The sequence below is a fragment of the Vombatus ursinus genome, unplaced genomic scaffold (genome assembly GCF_900497805.2).
Source record: "Vombatus ursinus unplaced genomic scaffold, bare-nosed wombat genome assembly UNPS02014821.1, whole genome shotgun sequence".
Taxonomy (NCBI): Eukaryota; Metazoa; Chordata; class Mammalia; order Diprotodontia; family Vombatidae; genus Vombatus; species Vombatus ursinus.
In genome coordinates, this window is record NW_020954599.1 from 907,349 (window position 1) to 929,717 (window position 22,369).

The window sequence follows — 22,369 nt, forward strand, 5'->3', positions numbered from 1 at the left end:
ATCTATCTATCTATCTATCTATCTATCTATCTATCTATCTATCTATCTATCTATGTTTTGCACAAGAAGGCAATAATGAGTGTATTTAAAGAGAAACTTCCTGGAGGAGAGCTAATAAATATCAGGTCCTTAATTTCTGAGAGTTCTATTGGTAGAGAAGTCTCTTCCAGGTACATAGAATAGTTTAGTAACTGGTAAGGAGGACTAGAGATTTGATTTGGAAAATCACTTTACATCAAATCCTTTAGGTAAAATGGTAGACACTAGAGCAAAACTGTTCAATATGGATAGTGTAGAACATAAAAAAAATTACATTGAAAAACAGTGTAAAGAGACAACAAATTATCTCACAAACTGCTAACCTAAATACAAAAAGCATATAAGAACAAAGAAACAAAAGAGAGAAGAGGGGGAATCAGGACGGGAGTACTTGCTTTTTGTAATAATAAATTTAACACTAAACTCTTTCTAAATCGTCCTTTCAAAACTCTGAAAGCTTAACTTGGAATCTGCATTATATTTCACTTCACACTATAATTTAAATATGATCCAAAAAGGTAAAATGTAACTTTCCAAATAAGCTTAAAATTATTTCAACAGAGTAATTTCCATATTGGAAAAAAGCTATTAAAGCAGATTATGAACTCACTAATTCTCTACTTAGTACTCAGTACATTGCCACTGGAGCACCATCTTTATTCCATGGGTGAAATGGCCCCTAGAAGTCATCGACTTGTCTTGCAGGCATGCTACCATTTGAGCACATTTCTACATTATGTTCTCATTGGCACCTCTGGGAAAGTGTTCTAAATGGCTTTGGGAAGCTCATCTCCATTTTAAAATGTTGAGCAAATGAGCTACTGTATGTTTTCTAAACATGTTACTCAGTCACAGAGCAAAGAACCATCTTTCATGCAGAATAAGCCTATTTTCTCCCAATATTGCATTAGTTACCGTGATGATCTTTTGGTTTTTTCCCTTTTTCTCTTGTTTTGGCAATTAACTCTTGGCTTATTTCTCCATATGCACAAATCCAAATGGAGTTCAAAGGAAATGGAAATAGCATGAATAATTGACTGCCAGTTTCTTATTTGTATCTCAGGTCCATATATTTTGTGGTCAGCTTTCAATTATTCATGGGCCAATTGTCCATTTTGTGGATTATCTAGAGTCTTGCTCATCTCTTGCTCAACATCAGCTTAGAAGGTAGAAGGAAACAAAGGAAGGTGCATCAGTTAAAGCTGCTAATTTTTATCATGTCAGATTTGAAAGGTGGGAGATAATCTTTGTGGATTACCTACGAATTTTCATCTTTATGTTACCACATGTACATCTTATGAAATTCAAAATTTAAAGACACTGAGTATAAAAGTACTTCAATAGCCTAGAAATCATGTACTTTTAGAGTGGAAAAAGTTATTAGTGCTATTTGAAGCTACCTAATTAGAAAATAGAGAAAACAATTTAACTGAAAACTTTCCTATTATCTACATGTTTGATAAATATATGACCAATCAATCAAGCACTTATTAAGTACTTACTATGTGTCATGTAGTGAGCTAAGTGCTGGAGATACAAAAACAAAAGTGAAATAAGCCCTTAATGAAGCTTATGTTCCACTGAGGAAAATAACATGCATGTAAATAATTACAGCATTTATAGATAAATATAGATAGGACAGATATGAACATAGATAGATTAAACAGACAGATAGTTAAATAGACAGATAGATAGATCAGAAAGATAGACATATGAAGCAGATACAAAGTGACCTTGGACAGGAAAGTCACCAGCAGCTTGGGCAACCCAGAAAGGCCTACTGTGGAAGGTGGCACCTGAGGTGGGTCTTAAAGGAAGCCCCAGACTCCTAGAAGCAGAGGTGAAGAGAGAGGGCAGGGAGACAGCCAGCCAGCACAAAGATGTGGAGCTTGAAAATGAAGTGAGCACACCAGGATGGCTAGAATGTAGGGTATGTAGATGGGTGATGTGGAAGGAGGCTGGGCCGGGCTATGATGAGTTTTACCTGCGAAAGGAGTGTATTTTTGACCCTAGAGGTAATAAGGAGCCACTGCAGTGGATTTAGTTTATGAAGTGACATGATCAGACCTGTGCTTTGAGAAAATCACTTTAGCAACTCTATGAAGGATGGATTTTTCAAATTTTTTTTTTAAGAATGAAAGTTGGAAACAGATATATAGTAAATATAACATAAGATACTTGGGATTTTTAAAATATAAATTTTATGAAGTTTACTTGTATTTTAAAATTGAAATTTTTACCTCTTTCCTACTCTGATATCCAATTAAAATCTATGATTTCATTGACATGGTCATCCTTTCCATGACTTCTAGTCATATAATTCATGATTTTAATAGTACTAGTGAATTGGCTCTTCATGAGTTGCTATGACCAGAAAAATTTATCACCTAATGGTTATATTCCTAAATAGAATCATTTTCTAAGACCAATCATTATATCCAGCTATAAAATATATATATATCTAAAAATTGTTCATCAAAGCAATATGCTAAATTAAGAAAACAACTTTTTAAATTGAGTAACTCCATAATCTTTCGTGTCCTTTCCAACTATAAGACTAAATGGATTCTGTAACTTAGATGATGGAACTTTATCACTGATTTTGTAAACTTGTATATAAGAAAGATCAAGATCACTGACTAGTATCATGAAGTAACCTTTAAAAAACCCAGTCCATAATTAATGTAAGTCTATTTTTGCATTTTGGAAACATTATTTTATCTCAAATAGAATCTTGTAATTTTATAATGTAGCCTATGAATTCTTGATTGCATATTGCAATTCTTTTGTTTGGATTTTTCATTTGAATGAGGATGCTTTTTAATCTTGTTTTCCCCCAGAGATAAAGCAAGTTTTCAGGAGTTTTGTTTACCATTCTCATTGCTATAGTTCATCAGCATGCCACAAAAGACAGTCAAGAGCTTCTCACTGGCGGGGTCTGTGCTACTGCCCAGTGACCTGAGATGGTCAACTACAATTTGGGCACCACCTGCATGCTCAACTGCACTCCTGCCCTCATCTGTAAAACAAAGAGTTAAATTAAAAATAAAAAGTAAAAAAAGAACCTTACAATTCCAAACACAAAATACAACAGTTATACATCAACACAATCTTTAAACAGTAAGAGAAAAACAGTCCTGAACTGGACATCAAACTTGTTCAAATGAATGAGTGGTTTTAGACAAACTAGTTGAAATGGATTAAGGAAACAAATGAAACCATTTCTCTTGGAGGAAAAAAAAAAGATAATTTTCACTTGTTAGATGGAGATTACGGTTCTATTTTAATTGGGGTTTTCTCTTCACCAATATCAATCATCATCATTATTATCCAAAACTTTCATGTAGAGGAAGAAAGTGAATTTTTATTAGCAGTCTTCATTTTTCTCAGATTGGCAACCAAACAATACACAAATCTGTCAACAACTTTCAAATATAAATTGCAGAGTAGCTTGGACAGCCAACTCTCAAAACGACCAAAACCAAACAAACAAAAAAACAGTTTAAGATCTAGTGAGATGGCCTAGGTCACCATAGGGCCATCTTTAAGTCTGAACTTGCCTGCTGTCACTACAAAAAGTACAAAATTAGTCCAAAAACTATCTTTAAAATATTACTTCTGTTACATTTTTCTCTGTGTCCTTTCATTCTAGAGAGTACAATTAAATGCTCACTTCAGTGTTTTTTTCTTCACTACCACAACAAGGCCCAAATTATTAAGAACTCCCAAATACTTCCATTGAATTTCCACTACTTCTATTTCAAAAGCATTTAGTATACATACTATCTCATTTAACAGTTCCTCTAACTTTTTAACCTATAAATGTTCACAAGAAAGGAAGACAGACATTTGCTTTTCAAGAAAGCAAATATACTCCAAAAAAATCAAATTAAACACACACACACACACACAAAATATAATTTAGATTCCGTCTCAAATTTTCTCTCTCTCCCTCCTTTTGATTATCTGCGGAGTGCCTGACAACTTAGTTCTAGTGTAATATCATGGGTAATCAGGAGTAAGCTACAGACTATTTATTGTAAGTTTAAATCTCTGTTCAAAAATTGTGTGTCACCAAATGAAAGAAAATCTGTAAAGGAAAGTTGTTAAAAAGATAGATGCTGAGACTTACAATAAAACAAAGAAACAAACAAAAAACTCATAGGAGTATTTGTAGTTTCTTTCCCTAACTTCACATTGGAAAAGAAAAGGGATCAATAACATATATAATTTTAAATATGGGGACTTCAAATGAAAATGTGTTCTTTTTCTTCTGTATCTATAAAAATCAATGACAATAAGAACCTGTACAGCATTGCAAATCAAATACTTGGAGTCTTACAAGTCCAATAAACACACTTTACAGTGTCTCATTTTGAATACAAATTGTACCAATTGTAATTGCACGAATCTTACAGTTACTGAACATTTAAGGTAGCTTTCTGGTTAGCTGGTAGGAGATTTACATAGTATGATTGTGATTGTTTATTTTTAAAAGATTTTCATGAAGACTCCTAAGTGACTGTATATTTCAGGCACAACTCTATGGGCTGTGATGAACAATTTCTGCACTTCTGGATATGATTTTAATACCCATCACCATAATAAAACCGAATGTTCAAGACACATTCTGAGTTGTTACATCTGGAAACTAAGTTTTCACTATTTTCTTATAGTAACATAACACTTCACCAGGAAACAGAGTATAATTGCTTTCCCATTATATCTATACTATCCCCCCTACCCCAATTCCTGTGTTCTTTAATCCTAATGTACTCTACAGAGCAGCTGGGCCTCTTCACATATTCAACCCTTTCCATCAGCAAAATTAATTCCAAGGCTTTAAACCTAGTGAGAATCCAATACTTCCATCACTGTTCAGCATCCCCGTAGCAAATGAAACAAAATTGTGAATAGCATGGTTATTAGATCTCATATAACATAAAACAAGGAGAAGAAAAAAAATCATTATGATCGTAGGTAACAAAGGTATAGCTCCAGCTGCAAAGCTCCATTCTGTCACGCACAAGCTACACACTAAGCATGATGAATGAATTACAGTCAAATAATAACTTTGGGACCTTTGGTTAGCTTGTCATAAATGAATATTCTGAGTGCATTTTACCCTTGCAAAAATATCACGAGAGTATCACCTCCCTGTCTTTAAAAATCATCCCGTTCAATGAAGTCACTTATTAGATTAGCTTTTTCTGGCTGTTATCTCACTACTGATTTTATTGAGTTTGTGACCCATTAAAACCTTAGATCTTTCTCATGTGAGATACATTTGCTACACCTTTCCCATTTTGTACTTGTGAGGAAAAAAAAAAAACTTTTGCACCCAGGTATAGGATGTCACAATTAACCAAATTAAATTTCATCTTATGATATTTGGTTGTAATTTTAACCTGCCAATATTTTCATGCCATTTGCAAATTGATTTTTTAAAAATTGCCACCTAAGTCTTCATGTACATAGACTAATAAAAAATGTTGACTCAAACAGGGCCAGGCCTTCCAGTCTCTAGTTCTAAATTCACTAATGAGTCTAGTCATTCAACCAACTGGACCCACCCAGCTGTCCTGTCAGGACACAAAGATGGTCTGAGAGGGTGTCATAGGCTGGGCTGAAATCCAGGTGGATTAAGTCACAGAGAATTTGAGCATTGAAAGGGACCTGAGAGTCTCTCTAATCTAATCTGCACCCTAAAAAAGAATCCCTTCTCCCCCACACCTAGCTTTTGAAGATGTCAAGGGAACGCATCTGTTGATGCAGCTATTTCCATCACCATGTTTGCCCATCATCCAGAAGGTTATCTTTCATTTACTCATGTTGCCAGAAGGATTGTTTGGAGGATATAGGAGTAAAGCATAGTTGGGGGTTTTCTAGAAGGAGTTTAAAGTGGGCCAAATAGCTGATGGAGACTGAATAGTAAACCTCCACAGTAGTAACACTTAGATAAAATAATCTAGTTTGTACCTCATGCACTGTTAGAAATTACTTAACATTCTACTTATGTACATGTGTCATATCCTCAAACTAAATTGTACGTTCTATAAAAGTAACAAATGATGCTTTATATCTTCTCTAATGCCTAGCAGTACTCTGCATAAAATTGAACTAAGCAGAAATTTGAATTATATACTTAGAAAAAAGCCTTACTAATAAAAGTCCCCAATAAAATATATTTAAAAGCATGTTTTTCCCCAAGTTGCTCCAACCTTACCATTTCTATTATTATTAGCCTTCTATAAACAGAAATCATATGATAGAACCTTTGAGAAGGATCAAGGATCTGGATATCAAAGTCTAAATTATAGTTATTTTTACTTGTTTCTCTACAAATAAAATTAAAGCAGGTCTCACAACCATAATCAGGAATCCCACCATCTGGGGCAAATATAGCTAAATGGAGAGAGTGTGACTTGGAATAGAGTTCCAAGGTATGGCCATGTCTGTGTATGGTAAAGGTAGATTGCTAATGGAAATTGAAGAGGTTGAGAAACACTACAAGCCAGAGAGTGAATTTATTGGGGAAGAAGAAGAATGACTGGAGGTCCACAGATGATTAAGCATGGCCACAGTTGAGACGTATGGGTAACTGGGAAAAGATATTTTTGCCTAACAAAACCTGCAAAGTGAATAGATTAAAGGAGAAAGAGGTGGAATTTGACAGCCATAACGCAGAGAAATATTAAGTAGAACAGTCAACAAGTCAAGGTACTCATTAGAATGGTGGGCCTCTACAGATCTGACTCTGATAGTGACCTTCACTTGGTCATCAGCCTACTTGGTTAATTAGAGTGCTTTTTTGGTGGGAATTGCAGGAGGGAGCAGATTACTTGTTTGAGAAGAAACATCCACATTGTCAAACAAACATTCACTGAGTACTTATTTAATGCTTATGGTGATGCTCAGTGTTGGGAGACAGAGAGGTCTGAGACAGAGAAACTGCTCTCAAGGAGTTTACAAAAAGTAAGGGGTGGTCATGCATCATCTTCACCACTGACTCACACTTGCCACTCTCCTTGCCTGCAATGCTTCCCCTTCTCACCTCCACTTCATTTCCTTTGTTTCTTTCAAGACTTAGCTCTAGTTGTCTCTCTAATTAGACTATTAGCTTCCTGAGGGCAGGAACTTTTTTTTTTTGGCCTTTCTTTGCATCCCCAGCACTTAGCACAGTGCCCAGCCCATAGCAAGCTGACTCATTCCCAAACTGATCCTGGGTGTGAGAAGAGAAAGGGTTTTTTGGGGATAATTTTTAGAAGTAGCTTTCATTTCTAAATGCTTTTTCCTCAGTTTTTGTGGCTTAACTATTACCTTTTTAAAAATGTCTCCTCAGAAAACCCACAAGTTCCAAATATAAAATTCAAAAAAGCATTTTAAACAAATTATCCCTACTTATACAAAACGTTAACTTTCCTTCCAATCTTTTATTATTTGCTCAATTACAGAAGCTTGTATCTGCATTCTTGTTATGTATCCTTCTACTCCAGTTGGTTATTTCCCACCAGAAAACATAATCCTCTGTGACAAGAGAAATGGTTACAGTAGCAATGATTATGAGATGACACATAGAACATTATGATAACACGTAGGAAATAGGCAGCACGTAAGTCCCTAATTCAACAAGAATCCTGTGAAAGTTGGGAAATAGTTGATTTAGGCCAACATCTTACATGCAATATCACAAAGGGCTCCAAACAGAATTGCAATCTAAATATACAGAAGTGAGGGTGGGGGAGAAGGAGAGACTTTTCAGATACATGGTTAAAAGGAGAATTCTTAACTAAACAAGTAATAGAAGGGATCATAAAAGATAATATAGATGAATTCAATTATACAGCATAACACTGTAAAGCTCTGTGAAAATATAATTAATGCAACTAGACTACGAAGATAAAATGGGAAAAATCATCCAAAATCTGTGATAAAAGCCTGTGAAGTACCATGACTTAGTGGAAGGAGAAGGGGACGGGGATGGGGAGGGGGGGAGAAGGCCTGTGCAGAACTAGGGCTGGATTCAGAGTCAAGAAGGCCTCAGTTCAAGTCTTGCTCTAGACACATCCTGGGCTACTCACTTAATCTCTCCACGGGCTAGGAAATTCTCTAAGACTAAAAGTTGCACAGAAGGTGCCTACTTTCATTTGTAGAGGTAATTTCTTCTACCTGGAGATCACTATGTCAATGGAATTATAAGCCCTGTCCCTATCCCTATCCCCTATTATATGTGTGTATGTGTGTATCTATGTATAATTGATGCAAATAAAAGACCAAGAGACATTCTCTAAAAAATAGGTGGTCAAGAGAAAAGAGGATTTGTCAGAAGAAGAAATGTAAACTATCAGCAATCATATGAAAAAGTAGTACATATCACTAGAGAAATGAAAATTAAAACGACTTCTAAAATTTCACTTCACATCCATCAAACTGGCAAAGATGATAAAACACGGAGATAGTCAATGTTGAAGGGGCAGTGGACTATTTCACTGTTGGTGGAGCTATGAATAAGTCCAACCATTTATCCTAAGAAACAAGATGGGAAGATTTGTGTGAACAGATAGAATGAAATGAGAAGAACCCAGAGAATTTACAGAATTGATAACATTATGTAAATGAAAACCACGCTAAAACACAGCGGAAGAGACGGAGACTATGGGTCAATCTCGGGTCAAATTCTTTTCTTTCAAATACCTTATACTTCACTTTTCTCCTTTTTCCCCTCTCATAGGGCTCTTCTTCATACTCATTGAAAAAACATGGAGGCCAATGACTCTCGTCCCCAATTCCACATTTCAAATCACCTTTGCATTATATCTCAGGTTGTTTAGTCTCCAAGGAAGAGACGGTCCTTCTCTTTGCTAATGTCAAACTCGCCCTCCCTGACATCTCCTCCAGTAGCTTACTATACAGCAGCATCCCGTCTATCTCCCAAAGTTTTAACTTCTCCTTATCTGGACTGGGTTCTCCCCTCCTGCCTTCAAAAATGCCCAGATCTCTACCACACTTTAAAAACCTTCACTTGACCCTATTATTTCTTCAAACGATCATCCTATGTCTCTATTTCCCCCACCCCCAATAATGAGACTCCCAGAAAAAGCTATCTACACTCCTTGCCCCTACTTTCCCAATGCCTACTCACTTCTCAACTTCTTAGAATCTGGCTTCTGCCCCTACCACTCACCTGATGTTTTCAAGGTCACAAGTAATTTCTTTACTGCTATATACAACAGCCTATTTTTAGTTCTCATCCCTGTTGGATTCTCTGAGGTGTCGACTACTCTTTTCCTTCTGTCTACTTTCTGGGTTTTTGTGACTCTGGTCAAAGAGTCTCCTCATACCAGTAAAATTAATATTTCTTAAATTTTCTTTGCAGAATCAACATCTGTGTCCTGACTATTATGGTTCTCTTGCCTATGTTCTCTTCCTCACTCTCCTTTTATGATATTTTCAACTTCTATCTATCATTTTATATAGATGACTCTCAAATATACACATCTAGTCCTCATCTCCCTCTTCAGTCCTACATTTCCAAATTCTGGATGGACAGTTCCACCTCAAACAAAGAAAACGCATATACTCCCTTAAACCACCACTCATAACTTCCCAGTTTTTCTCAGGGGTATTCTTTCAATCCTCATGTTAGCAGTTTAGAAGCCACGCTTGACTTTAACTTTCTCACTCATCCTCCTTATCACATCAGCTGACCAATCTTGTCCATTTCACTTCCTCAGCATATCTTGCATCTAGTAGTGTGCTGATAAGCGTAAAACTCAAAAAAAAACCCCAAACTATTTATGCATGACACACTTTAATATGTAATATTAACATTTTCTCTATTACTTTCTTAAGTCTAGACAGCCAACAGAACAATAAATCAAGCCTTGATGTGTAGCATTTGCCAATTTCTGAGGTGTAAATGCTCACACTGAAAATTTAACAACTGGCTCGTGAGCTAGTATGAACGGCCTCCAGTATACCCCTGCTTGCATCAATCTCTTTCTCTCTACTCACACTATAAACATCCTATAGTCTGGACCCTCAATGCCTCTCATCTGATCTCCTGCTGGCATAGCCTTCTTAATTGGTCTCCCTTCATCCAGTTATTCTCCTCTCCAAGCCATCCTTCGTATAGCTGCCAAACTGATATTGCTAAAGCACGAGGCTAACCTTGGCGCTCCCCTGCTCAAGATGCTTTATTTGCTCCTCTATTATTTTTAGGATAAAATGCAAACTCTATTTGGCATTTAAAGTACTTCATTATATGGTTCTAGCTTCTTTCTAGACTTACTACATATTATCACCAGTTCCCACACCTGACTCCACCCAGAATGGACTATTCCTTGTTGTCCAGATGACATTCAGGCAGCTAGGAGGTGCAGTGGGTAGAGTGCCGGGTTTGGAGTCAGGAAGACTCATCTTCCTGAGTTCAAATCTGGCCTCAGAAACTTAGTAGCCGTATGACCCAGGGCAAGTCACTTAACCCTGTTTGCCTCAGTTTCTTCATCTGTAAAATGAGCTGGAGAAGGAAATGGCAAACCACTCCAGTATCTTTGCCAAGGAAACCCCAAATGCGGTCACAAAGAGTCAGACATGACTGAAATGACTGAACAAAAACAACAACATGACATTTTATCTCCTGCCCAAGTTCTTTAGCAGATGCTGTCATCTGTGGTGGAAATGCTCTCCATCCCTTTCTGAATTCTCTCATTTTGGGTGTCTTTCCCTTCCCTTTTTTCCCCTCCCTGCCCCAAGTGGGGTAGGTTCATAGTCTCCATGGCTATGCACTAGAAGAGCTCAGCTTTTCTTTGTCAAGAAGTGGCTTGCACAGTAATAGGGGCAGACAGCTCAGCAGATGGTCCTGAAGAGCTGAAGGCCCGCCAACAGCAGCAGAGGACAGCCCTGCAAACACAAGACGTGCAGAGATGCCCAGGAGAGAGCGGAAAGACAGTGAGTACCCTGCAAACTGCAGGCAAAAACATGTGAGGTTCAAGAGCACCCGCAGACATCGGCAGGATGTTCTGCTGCACGATATAGGGAGACACGCTGGTCAGCAACGTGCCCTGGCCATAAGCAGCCTGGCTGTGGGGACTCCTGACTAGGTTTGCCCCATGTGTTTCCTGGACACATGTGACCTCTGCATGTGTGTCTTTCACCACGGGTGATGCAGCCACCTGTGGGAGAATACAATTTTGAACTAATGTGTCTTCTGGCTGGCTGATGAAAAAACACATCAGTGGAGGCTCATAAGTGGTTTTGAGCTGATGGCTTTTAGGGGGGACTATGTATAAGGGAGGAAGTGCCCAAGGGTTACATAAGCATCTTGCACAAAAAGCAAGCTACCCTAAATGTGAATGTAGTCTGAAAAGTCATCACAGATATCATGAGTTAAGATTCATGTGCCGTCTACTGTGCTCATGGTGGCGTTACAGGTGTTAGCATATTTGACACAGAACGAACGAGCCAAGTTTTTATAGCTTGACCACTAGGTCAAGGCCCCGAGTAACTACAAATATTGCAAATACACTGGCTTTCCAAAGAGCTAATCTTTGTATTGACAGAGCTAATCAATAAGTTTAATGGGAAAAATTATCTTTTCTATTTCAACACATTTTCTTGGTTGAAGAAACCAGAATGGTCTGACAGCAGAATGAGAACTGTACTTGAATTTGGGAAGACTGAGATCTATCTCTAAATCCAGAGCTGCCTCACTGGATGACTTCAGAACAGGCACAATCAAAGACTTCTGTCACGATGAAAATTTTTTCTAATGGTGCACCTGTCTAACTTAAATTGTGAACATGTGACAAAGATCAAGTTCTGAGAAACATTTTCTGTATTTCCCCCTGCAAAAGGTTGTATTCAGTGGAGCCATGAAGTGATGACATTGAAAACAGGAAGAAAAACATAGTAAAGCTGGCTTTAAAACCTGTCAGTCATGCACTTTAACAGAAATCCCACTTAGCATTCAGCAGCTATGAGCCAAATGGCAAAATATCTTTTACTGAGAAATGGCTTAGATTTCAAAATGGCAAAACAACCTTGTGAGATTATGGTATCCAGATGTGACTCCTCTCGAGGGCCATGGATCAATTTGATTAGTGACTATGCCCACACTGATGGAAGAATTCGAAAGCCCCATGATTAACAAGTAACCAATGGTGTCCTTTAAACAATGAATATTGAGAAGCCAGGGACAATAAAATCTGCACAGTCTCCTTGGATTAGAAAATTTCCTTCCCAAGTCAGGTCTCTTTGACCTTATACACATCGAGGTATTGCTGGGAAGGCAGACATTTTTCAAAGAATTACACTTCCCTCTGGTAAACTCAATAGCTTTCTTTTAAATGTAAGCACACACAGCTAAGGAAGTTAAAAACAACAAAATACCTTATCTGAGCTTCAACCATAAAATGACTATGATCATGATACTTCTCCCCATGCCTCTCTTTCAGATTGGCCTGGATGAAAGCGCAAACACATGGACTGAAAGCCTACTTAATAACCAAGGTATATAAACATAAAATGCCCAAAGGGACCTACTGGAGAGGAAGGTCTGAAGCAATATTTCAGGTTACAATTAGAGCTACTCCTAAGAGAAGCACAGAAGGCAGAGTGCTGTACTATATTGACCAAAACAAACAAACAAACAAACAAATTAACACTGACCTGCAGTGGAACCTTGAAGTTAGGAAGATCCGGGTTCAAGCCTTGCCTCTGACACATACTATTTTGGAACCAAGGAGAAAAATGCCTTTATCAACATCACAGTTCCCCCAGGCAACTCTTGTAAGACTATTCATTGCAGGTGAATTACTGATCTACCTTAGTGGAAGGAGTTTCTACACTGGGAATTTCTCATACTGATGAAATCACAGATCTACCTCTCCCCCTACTCCTATCACATCGGTGAAAATCTGTAAAAACTGAGGTGCTTCTAAAATCATGGAAACTCAGCACCTTTGAGTGACTGCTCTAACCATTCTCCCATTTGTCTCCCATCCTGTTGGCACTTCCGTATCTAATCATTTCACTTTTTTTCTACCCAGTATTCTATGCTTGCTTATCTATGATGTCTTCACATCTTTTGAATTGGCAAGGGCGGCTGAGGAGGTAGAGAGAGGAAAAGACAGGAAGCTGTGGGGAGAGGAGCCAAAGCTGTGGTGCAGCATCAATGGTGCCCTGCTCTATCAGCCTGCCACCTGCATAGTGGGCTAAATGTGGCTGCAGCTGCCCCTCAATGTCACCTTGGCCAGGTGAAAAAATCCCAGGTCTCCAAGGCATAGAAAAAGGGGATTGTGGGAGTAAAGGGGGCAGAGTTAATATTACCATAACAAATAAAGTCTTAGTTTTCGTTTAGGCTTCTCTTTAGGTCACACAGTCCATATTTTGGCCATGCAGGAATGTGCTACTATTTCATATTTTCTCAAAACCAATGAACAAGGTTAGGCAGGACATGCCTGTATTTTCTCATACATACATACATACATACATACATACATACATACATACATAAACACACATGCACAAATCCTGCTGCAGCATCTCTAAGGAAACTATTTAGACTCATAAACTGTAGGAAAAGCAGGCTTTAGTTCAACTGAAATCAATACACTGGAAATGTGACTTGATAATGAAAATTGGTCTATCATAGGATGCCAGAGATATAATGACTTTCTTAGGAAAGCATTTAAGACCTTCAGACAATTGTATTCATAACATAGCATATATAGGCAGAATAGAATCAGAAGGCCCAAGTTCAAATTCAGCCTCTGGATAATTACTATGTGACCCTGGGCAAGTCATACAATCTTAGTCTGTCTCAGTTTCTTTCTCCATAAGATGTAGATAATAATAGCATCTACCTCCCAAGGCTGTTGTGAGAATAAAATGATGTAATATTTGTAAAGTACTATATTGCTGTTGTTCAGTTGTTCAGTTGTTCTGACGTCATGATCTTGTGGACCACAGCACGCTAATGCTGTTCATGGCAAAGAGTGGTTTGCTATTTCCATCTCCGGTGGATTAAGAGGATTAAGGCAAAGAGAGGTTAAGTGATTTGCCCAGGGTCACACAGCTAGTTAGTGTCTGAGGCTGAATTTGAACTCAGGTCTTTCTGATGCCAGACCCAGTGCTCCGGCCACTGAGCCACCTACTCCTATATAAATGCCTATAATGCACTATATGAATGCTAGCTATTATTATTAACCACAGGTCAACTAGCCCTTCTGTATTTCTTTAATTTCTTTTTCAATTATAAGATCCTACTTTACTAGGTTGGTTTTCTCACTGTTCCCCATATACATCTTGCTCCTTCCCAGCTCTGTGACTGTGCTCATGCTGAAATGCCCTCTTAATCTTCCCTGTTTCACATCCACCTGTTCCTTCAAGGTACATGTCAAGACCCAACTGATCTCATCCAAGAAGCCTTCCACAACCAGTCAATCACTATCCATTTTGTGTTTCTTTAATATCATGGTATTCAATTCTCCCTATACTATCACACACTTGCCAAAATCTTCTCTGTTTCATGTATGCATACACCACTTTTCCAACTAGCTCATAAGACCGAGAGCAAGGAGGCCAGAGTTTTGTTGTTGACTCTGCAATAATTTGGTTGTGTGACCATGGGCAGGCAAATCACCAAACCTCTTTGGGCCTCAATTCCTTCACTTATAAAGTGAGGGAAATTTGATAGAATGATTCTCTCTATTCTAAGTCATAATCCTCTGATACTGGAGAATAATTTTTTTTTAATTAAAGAATGAATGATCCTTCTCAGTATTTCAGTAACTCTAAAACTTTGGATTTACTTAATTTCCTTTTAAAGGAATCTTGGTGGAAAAATCTAACAAACTTGTGACAAATAAATTAGAAATATCTTTTTTTAAAGCTATGCTGGAAACTCATTTCTGAAACTGTGTCTGCTGAATTATGAAGCACTGTAATGTCCAAAAATGGCTTTGAAGTAATTTGTTCTAAAGAACAGAGAAGTGATTTAGAAAACATTTTAAAAGTCAAAACAGTTATAATGAAAGTATTCACGGGTATAATTTTAAAAAGAACACACAAGTCAATTGATGATACTTTTAGAGTCCATTATTATTAGGCTCTGAGAAACTAATTTTATGTTCATTAGGATAATAGGATTATAGATTTAGAGATGGAAGGGAACTTCTTAGAGGCCAGCTAATTCAACTCCTTCATTGTAACTTGTTGAGAGCCAGGAACTGAATCAAGGCCCCCTGAGTGTCAATCTGGTACTTTTTCCACTGTACCTCTTATGATATATATAAGACTTTGGACCAACAAAATTAGTCATCTTTTACATAAAGAAAGAAGAAACAGATGGATCTTGTCCTAATATCCTCAATGTCAAGTTGCGATCGGGTGATCAGTACTCTTAGGCCACAGGACTCACTTACCAAGAAAATCAATATTGCGAAGGTTATAAAGGTAAGTGGAAAGTGCTCATGGAGTCAAACCCCCCTCCCAATTAGCAATGTGAACTTAATGGGCACCCACATTATTTTGCCATGCTAGATTTCTGAGTTCCCTTCCAGCACCTGATGTATGATCTTATGCTTCTGATTTTGAACATTTAATCTAAATAGTGGTTCAGGGATTAGACTTTAAAAATATTTTCATTAAAACGTGAAATTTAAAAATATTTTAACAGTAAGTCATGGAAAATGAGCACAATCACATTAACATGTACTACTAACAGCACAAAATGCCTGTGGTTAGCAAGTGGGTGGAGCACTGGACCTGGATTCATGAAGTCCTGAGCTCAAATCCAGACTCAGATACATACTCACTATGTGACTCTGGGCAACTTACTTAATCTCTGTCTGCTTCAGTTTTCTTATCTGTATAAAAAAATAGAGATAACACACTCGCACCCTCCCACCACCACCCCAGGTTGTTGTGAGGATAATATTTGTAAACTGGTCTGCAAACCTTAAAGCACTAGTTATAAATGTTATTATTACTGTTATTGTTTTTAAACATGGAACATGTAAAGGAAAGAATTTCTTTTAGTCCAGTAAAACTTGTTGAAATAGGTCTACCCTAATAGTAGCAGGAATACTTTCACATAGTATTACTTATAACAGTTTTAATCTAAATTCTCAAATTAAAAATTGTCTACAACATATAAGAAAAAAATTCCAAACTTTCTTTTAAAAAAACATTGAATTTCATAAAGATTCACTCATGGGACTCATCTTGGCTTGGTCTTTCCGGATGAACAGTCTAACATCTTCATCTGCACAAGATGACATTACTGATATGAATGTGAATGCTTTTGTAAAGGAAAAATCATTTCTGTTCTCTACAAGCAATGTGGGAAGTAAAACATTTGTTTGATTCATGATTTATGAAAGAAATGTTAGTGTCTGACATTTATACTTGACCTTTTATGTCATGAACTACATTCCAAGTTTTGAGCATTCATAAAAAGTACACTTTACTAATAAGTGACAACGAGATTTCTCACTAATAATTACCAAGGGGCAAACATCTATCAAATATGTGCTGGACTGGAAACTGTCAATTCAGAAATTGTGGCTTTTTAATTAGTTCATGTAACGGATACAGCTATGGTAGAAAGGAAAGAATTAGCCAGAGGACACGGGTTCAAATGTCACCTCTGACATTCACCAGTGGTATGGTCTTAGCCAAGATGCTCCGCTTTACCATTGTTCATTTTCCTTACCTACAACATGGGACAGTGATTATTCTTCCTCTGTACTTCACAGAATAGTTGTAAGGATTAAATGAGATAACAACCATCATGTTTAAGAATATAATATGGGGGGAGGGGGAGGCAGCTAGGTGGTACAGTGGATAGAAACCGGCCCTGGAGTCAGGAGGACCTGGGTTCAAATTCGGCCTCAGACATATAACACTTACTAGCTGTGTGGCCCTGGGCAAGTCACTTAACCCTATAATAGTGTTTATCTACCAAAAATCAACACTGAAAACTTTCATGTTGAGAAACAACCTGGTAACACTACAAAGACTCCATTTTTCCTTCAATTAACTGAAAATAAGTTATTTAGTGCCTACCATATACCAGTCACTGTGTGAGGCAAAAGACAAACAAAAATCCATAACAACAGTCAAAACAGTCCCTGCCCTCATGGAGCTTACATTCTTTCGGGAAAGACAAAGAAATGCCTCATAAACTTATTGGCCCATGAGCTGAACTTTGAAAAAAAAAAATAGCCAGGATTCCAAGAGGAAGACATGAAGCAGGGTATTCTAGACGTAGGGGAGTGCCAGTGCAAAGGCAAAGGGACAGGAGATGGGGTGTCATGTGTGAGGACAGCAACAAAGCCTGTCGGGAGAGGCTGCAGAGTGCATGAAGGAGAATAATGTGTAATGCAGCTGGAAAGGTATGCTGGACCTCAGTCTCAGAAAGAGGCATTTTCTTCTGAAAATAAATTTTAAAGTACAGAAGATGATGGTTTAAAAAAGTGTTTTATTCTTACGGTATCTGAGAGAAATAAATAAAAGGATTCTGAAAGCAGACTACTGGGAGACTGGATCTCGTGGGAAAAAAGCTCACTGGTAGTCAGTTCCATAATGTGATGCCTTCCTTATTCCTTTTGCTTCCAGGTGGACACTGACTTGCAGTAGCCAGGCCTCTGGGATGAGGGTTTCTTTTGATACTTGTATAGCTGGATTTACTGCATTATAAAGATACTACACAAGGTTCAAAACTAGACACCAAATCATTGTTAATATCTTTCAAGCAAACAAGTTTTAAGTTTTATATGTAAGATATTTAGAAATGTTAAATGAAGACTTTACTTAAGACTATTTGAGATGTTCTAGCCTGCACTCCAAGAATATAAAATGCAGATTTTAAGAAGTCAATTGTCCATTACACTGGCCTTCTGATCAAGGCATGGGAAATAATATGAACTATGTGTAATGATACCAGTTAAAAAGCATTTATTTAGTATTAACTAATTTATACCACATAAGTGATGGACTCAGTATATTTTTATACACCCTTAAGTGAATGAAGCAATTCAATTATATAGGCTACATCACTCTGAGGAATCAGTTCAGTCACTTATTAAGCATACCAACCTTTACTATAAAACCAGTCAGAATCATAATTTTTTTAAGTAAAACAGAATTTTGATTTTGTATCATAAAATGTAATTGCCCAAATAAAAAAATACACTTTTTTTTTTTAATTCCAGAGGTAGAAGCCAGATGAAATGCTGCTGTTGGGAAGAATCCCTACAAGTCACCAATTGGAAACAATGCAAAAGTCAATATTTTAGCCTCTTCCAACTCATATCTAAGCAGGGAACCGCTCCATCGCACCCATAAAATCTCACAATCAGTGATTCTACCTCTGGTCCGTGAACTCCATCTCCAAGGGCAGTCGATACCACTTTGAGCTAGCTCTGTCAGGAAATTTTCCCCTCATCAAGCTAAAACCTCCCTCTCTGCTTCCACCTGTTGCTTCTAGTTCTGATCTTTGAGGTCAAGTTAGACAAAGATAATCCATCTTTCTAATTCAAAGACAACTATTATGTTTCCCTGAAGTCTTCTCTTTTCCAGGCTGTATTTTCCCCAGTCCTTCAATCAATCCTCGTACGGCAAGGTTAAAAGCCCTGCACCATTCTGCTCTCTGTTCGATGTTCATCTTGTACCTTCTTGAAAGATGTGGGGCCCAGAATGAAATTTGTCATTCGAGCTGACTAGGTTAGCACATTGCAGGAACCTGCTCATTCTGGATGCCAGACTCCTTTTCACATGGTTCAGGTGAACATTAGCTTTCATGGCATGCTGTAGACTTCCAGACTTCAGAAGCATGCTTCAGCTGTTTTTTTCTTTTTCTTTTGAAAATTAATTTATTTATTTTCACATTTTCTTTCCTTTTTAAATCTTAACAGCATTTTATTTTTTCCAATTATATGTAAACATAGTTTGCAACATTCATTTTTGTAAGATGAGTTCTAAATTTTTCTCCTTCCACTCTCTTCCCTCCCCAAGACAGTAAGCAATCTGATACAGGTTATACATGTACAATCATGTTAAATATATTTCCCCATTAGTCATGTTGCAAAAGAAGAATCAGAACAAAAGGCAGAAATTACAGGAAAGGAAAAAAAGTCAAAATAGTATGCTTCAATGTGTATTCAGACTCCATAGCTCTTTCTCTGGATGTGGATAGCATTTTCCATCATGAGTCTTTTGGAATTGTCTTGCATTGCTGTAATGCTGAGAAGAGCTAAATCTATCAGAGTTGATTATCACACAATGTTGCTGTTATAGCTGTTTTATGCATCCTGGAACTTTCCTCAGTACCTGGGGCCTCCTCATCCTGGAAGATGGAACCACCCTTGTGGATTTCTCACCCTAGAATATCCCTTCTTTCCAAAGAGGAGAAAGGCTAGTAGGATTTCACATCAGAACGACTTGTCTTGCTGCCCTTTATCCACATGGCGTTTTGGGAGTCTGTATTTTAACAAATGTTACAATTCTGGTTTTTGGTTTTGGTTTGTTTTTTAACAACCCTATCACTGCCCAAGGACAAGGCAAACAGAGAAGCTACATTGATCAGTTTATCTAACACTCTTAGGCCTGAATCCCCAAACTCTCCACAAAGAGGAATGAAGCCCACAGCCTTATCAAACCTATCTTCAGTCAAACTAACTTGCTATTTTGCTGGACAGGAACTGTGATTTCATTAGTGCAGGGAACTCTCTACCAATGCAACTCAGCACCTTCTCTGCAAATTATAATCTTAGAGTGTTGCCTAAGGCACCAATGGGTTAAATAACTTGCCCACAGTTACATAGTCAATATCTATGTAAGAAGTAGAATTTGAACCCAGGTCTTCCTGGTTTCCTCTGAAGACTCTATCTACTTGTCTTTTAACTTGCTAATTAAGATACCCACTAAAACTCATAAGAAGATAGATAAAGAGCTAGAAGGAACCTCAAAGGCAACGGAGTCTAAGTAGCTCATTTTGTGAAGAAACCAAGCTCGTTTCTGAGGCAGGTACGCCTGACTCCAAAGCCAGAACTCTATCCACTAGACCTCTAATTTAGGTTTACTGTCCCTTCTGTTATTCAGTCATTTCAGTTGTGTCTGACTCTTGGTGACCTCAACTGGAGTTTTCTTGGCAAAGATACTAGAGTGGTTAGCCATTTCCTTCTCCAGCTCATTTTTACGCATGAGAAAACTAAGGCAAAACAGGGTTAAGTAACTTGCCCAGGTCACACAGCTGGTAAGTGTCTGAAGCCAGATGTGAATTCAGGAAGATGAGTCTTTCTCACACCAGGTCCAGAGCTCTGTGCACTATGGCGCCACCAAGCTGCCACATAGCCTGAGACAGCTATGCACAGGGTTAAATTTTAAAATATTCGCAGTAATTCAGGCATGCAAACCAAAAGACAGAGCAATTTTAAGTTGTATAAACCTTGCTCCTGCCCTTAAGGATTTACAATCTAAAGGCTATACAGGATAAACAAATATATTTGGGTATGTAAACATTAAAGTATTTAAAGAAATCATTTTGGAAAAGTAAAAATTATTTTTTCTGTATTGAGAAAAAAATCTAAAATATTTCTTAGGATTTGGGGACAAAATGGGAAATCTGATCACCCTAGATTTAACCACAAATTTATATACTCTATATAGCCTATGACTGATCTTCTTCTAAATTGTTCTGTTTTCATGTTCTCCTGCATTTTCCTTCACATACTTCCGATATTAATTAACTGATTGACTGATTAATTAAAGAATTAATTAATCTTTTCTCTCCTACTCTTATAAGTACATTTTCCAGCAGAAACTGATCATGGTTCTAGGCAGTCTCTTTCTCACTTGTCTTCCTGATTCTTGTCTCATGTCTTAAGCAGCTGGCGGTGCAGCATACAGAGCGCCAGGCCTGGACTGAGGAAGACCTGAGTTCAAATCTGGCCTGAGACACTTACAAGCTGTGACTCTGGGCAAGTCATTTAACCTGTTTACCTCAGTTTCCTCATCTGTAAAATGGGGGAAATAATGCCACCTACCTCTTAGGGTTGCCATGAAGATCAAATGAGATAATTGTAAAGTGCTTAGCACAAGCTTGGCACACAGTGGGCGCTGTATGTTAGTGGTGATGATGATGATGATGATGAAGATGATGATAAGGAGAAGGAGGAGGAAGGGGGGAGGATGATGAAGACGATGATGATGATGATGATGATGACGACAACAATGATGATGAGGAGGAGGAGGAGGAGGATGTCATCTTCAGTCCAAAATTCTAATGCCAGAAACTCTGATGCTTACTAGCGTTGACTTAATTTCCATTATTATAGCAGATGTATATATTGTTGTCCTGGTTCTGTTTTCTTTGCATTAGTTCATTCAAGTTTCACTATGTTTCTTTGCATTACTCATATTCGTTGTTCCTTATCACATAATATGCCATTACAGTCATACATATCCAGATTTGTTCCAAATCAATGGGTACATACTTTGTTTCTAGATTTTTGCTACTATACTACAAAAAGTGCCACCATGGGTACTTTGGTTTGTACTTTTTTTTTTTTTTTTTGCTGTTTTGACCTCATAGGGAATTCCAGCAGTGGGCTAAACAGGTCAAAGCGTATGAATAATTTAGTGGCATTTCTCATTTCTAGAAGTGTTTAATAGAGTCACAGTCTTCCAATAACCCCTCTGACAAGGAGTATTTACATATTTACAGTCATTGCCAATTTAATGTCAATACAGTAGTATCCCATTGCTGTTTAAATTCTGTTAGTCATAATTTGGATGATTTTTTTTCCTTACATTTGTAGGTAGTTTGCATATACTCTTTCAAAAACTCTTCGTATCTTTTGATCATAAATCTATCAGGGAAGGAGTTCTAGTCTTACATGCCTGCATTAATCTGGATATAGGACCTTAACAGAAATATGTGATGCAATCCCTTCCTGCTCCCCGCCCTAACACATCTAGAGCTTCTCTTCTTACTCTAATTGTACAGATTTTGTTTCTGCAAAGTTTATTTTATTTCATCTGTTACTGGCAGCTTGATGTAGAAAGTAGAAAGCTGGTATAAGAGCTAGGAAGATGAGGGTTCAAGACCCAGCTATGACACAAACTGGTCACTGGCATGACCCCTAGGCAAGCCCTTTAAATTATAGAGAAGGGGCTGACTTGCACTGGTTGTAGAAGTTCCTCACTAGGAGTTCCCTACAACCATGAAATCACAGAACTAGAAACTATCCCTAGAATCAGAATTCTCTATTATCCTTTATCCTCTGCATGATTTTCAATTTCTCCTAACCTTGATCTCCTATTC

The 22,369-nt window shown here is 37.6% G+C and overlaps 1 protein-coding gene across 4 annotated transcripts in view; it reads right to left on the reverse strand.

Moving 5' to 3' along the window:
* Positions 1–22,369, reverse strand: part of RAP1GDS1 (Rap1 GTPase-GDP dissociation stimulator 1) — a 214,008-nt gene that overhangs the window by 60,162 nt on the left and 131,477 nt on the right. For 2 of the 4 annotated variants that reach the window (XM_027837594.1, XM_027837593.1), the window contains exon 5: positions 2,912–3,058. The exons of the other annotated variants lie outside the window; for them this stretch is intronic. In XM_027837594.1, coding sequence (XP_027693395.1) covers positions 2,912–3,058 — 147 coding nt within the window. The remainder of the gene's footprint in view (positions 1–2,911; positions 3,059–22,369) is intronic. 4 annotated transcript variants of the gene reach the window in all.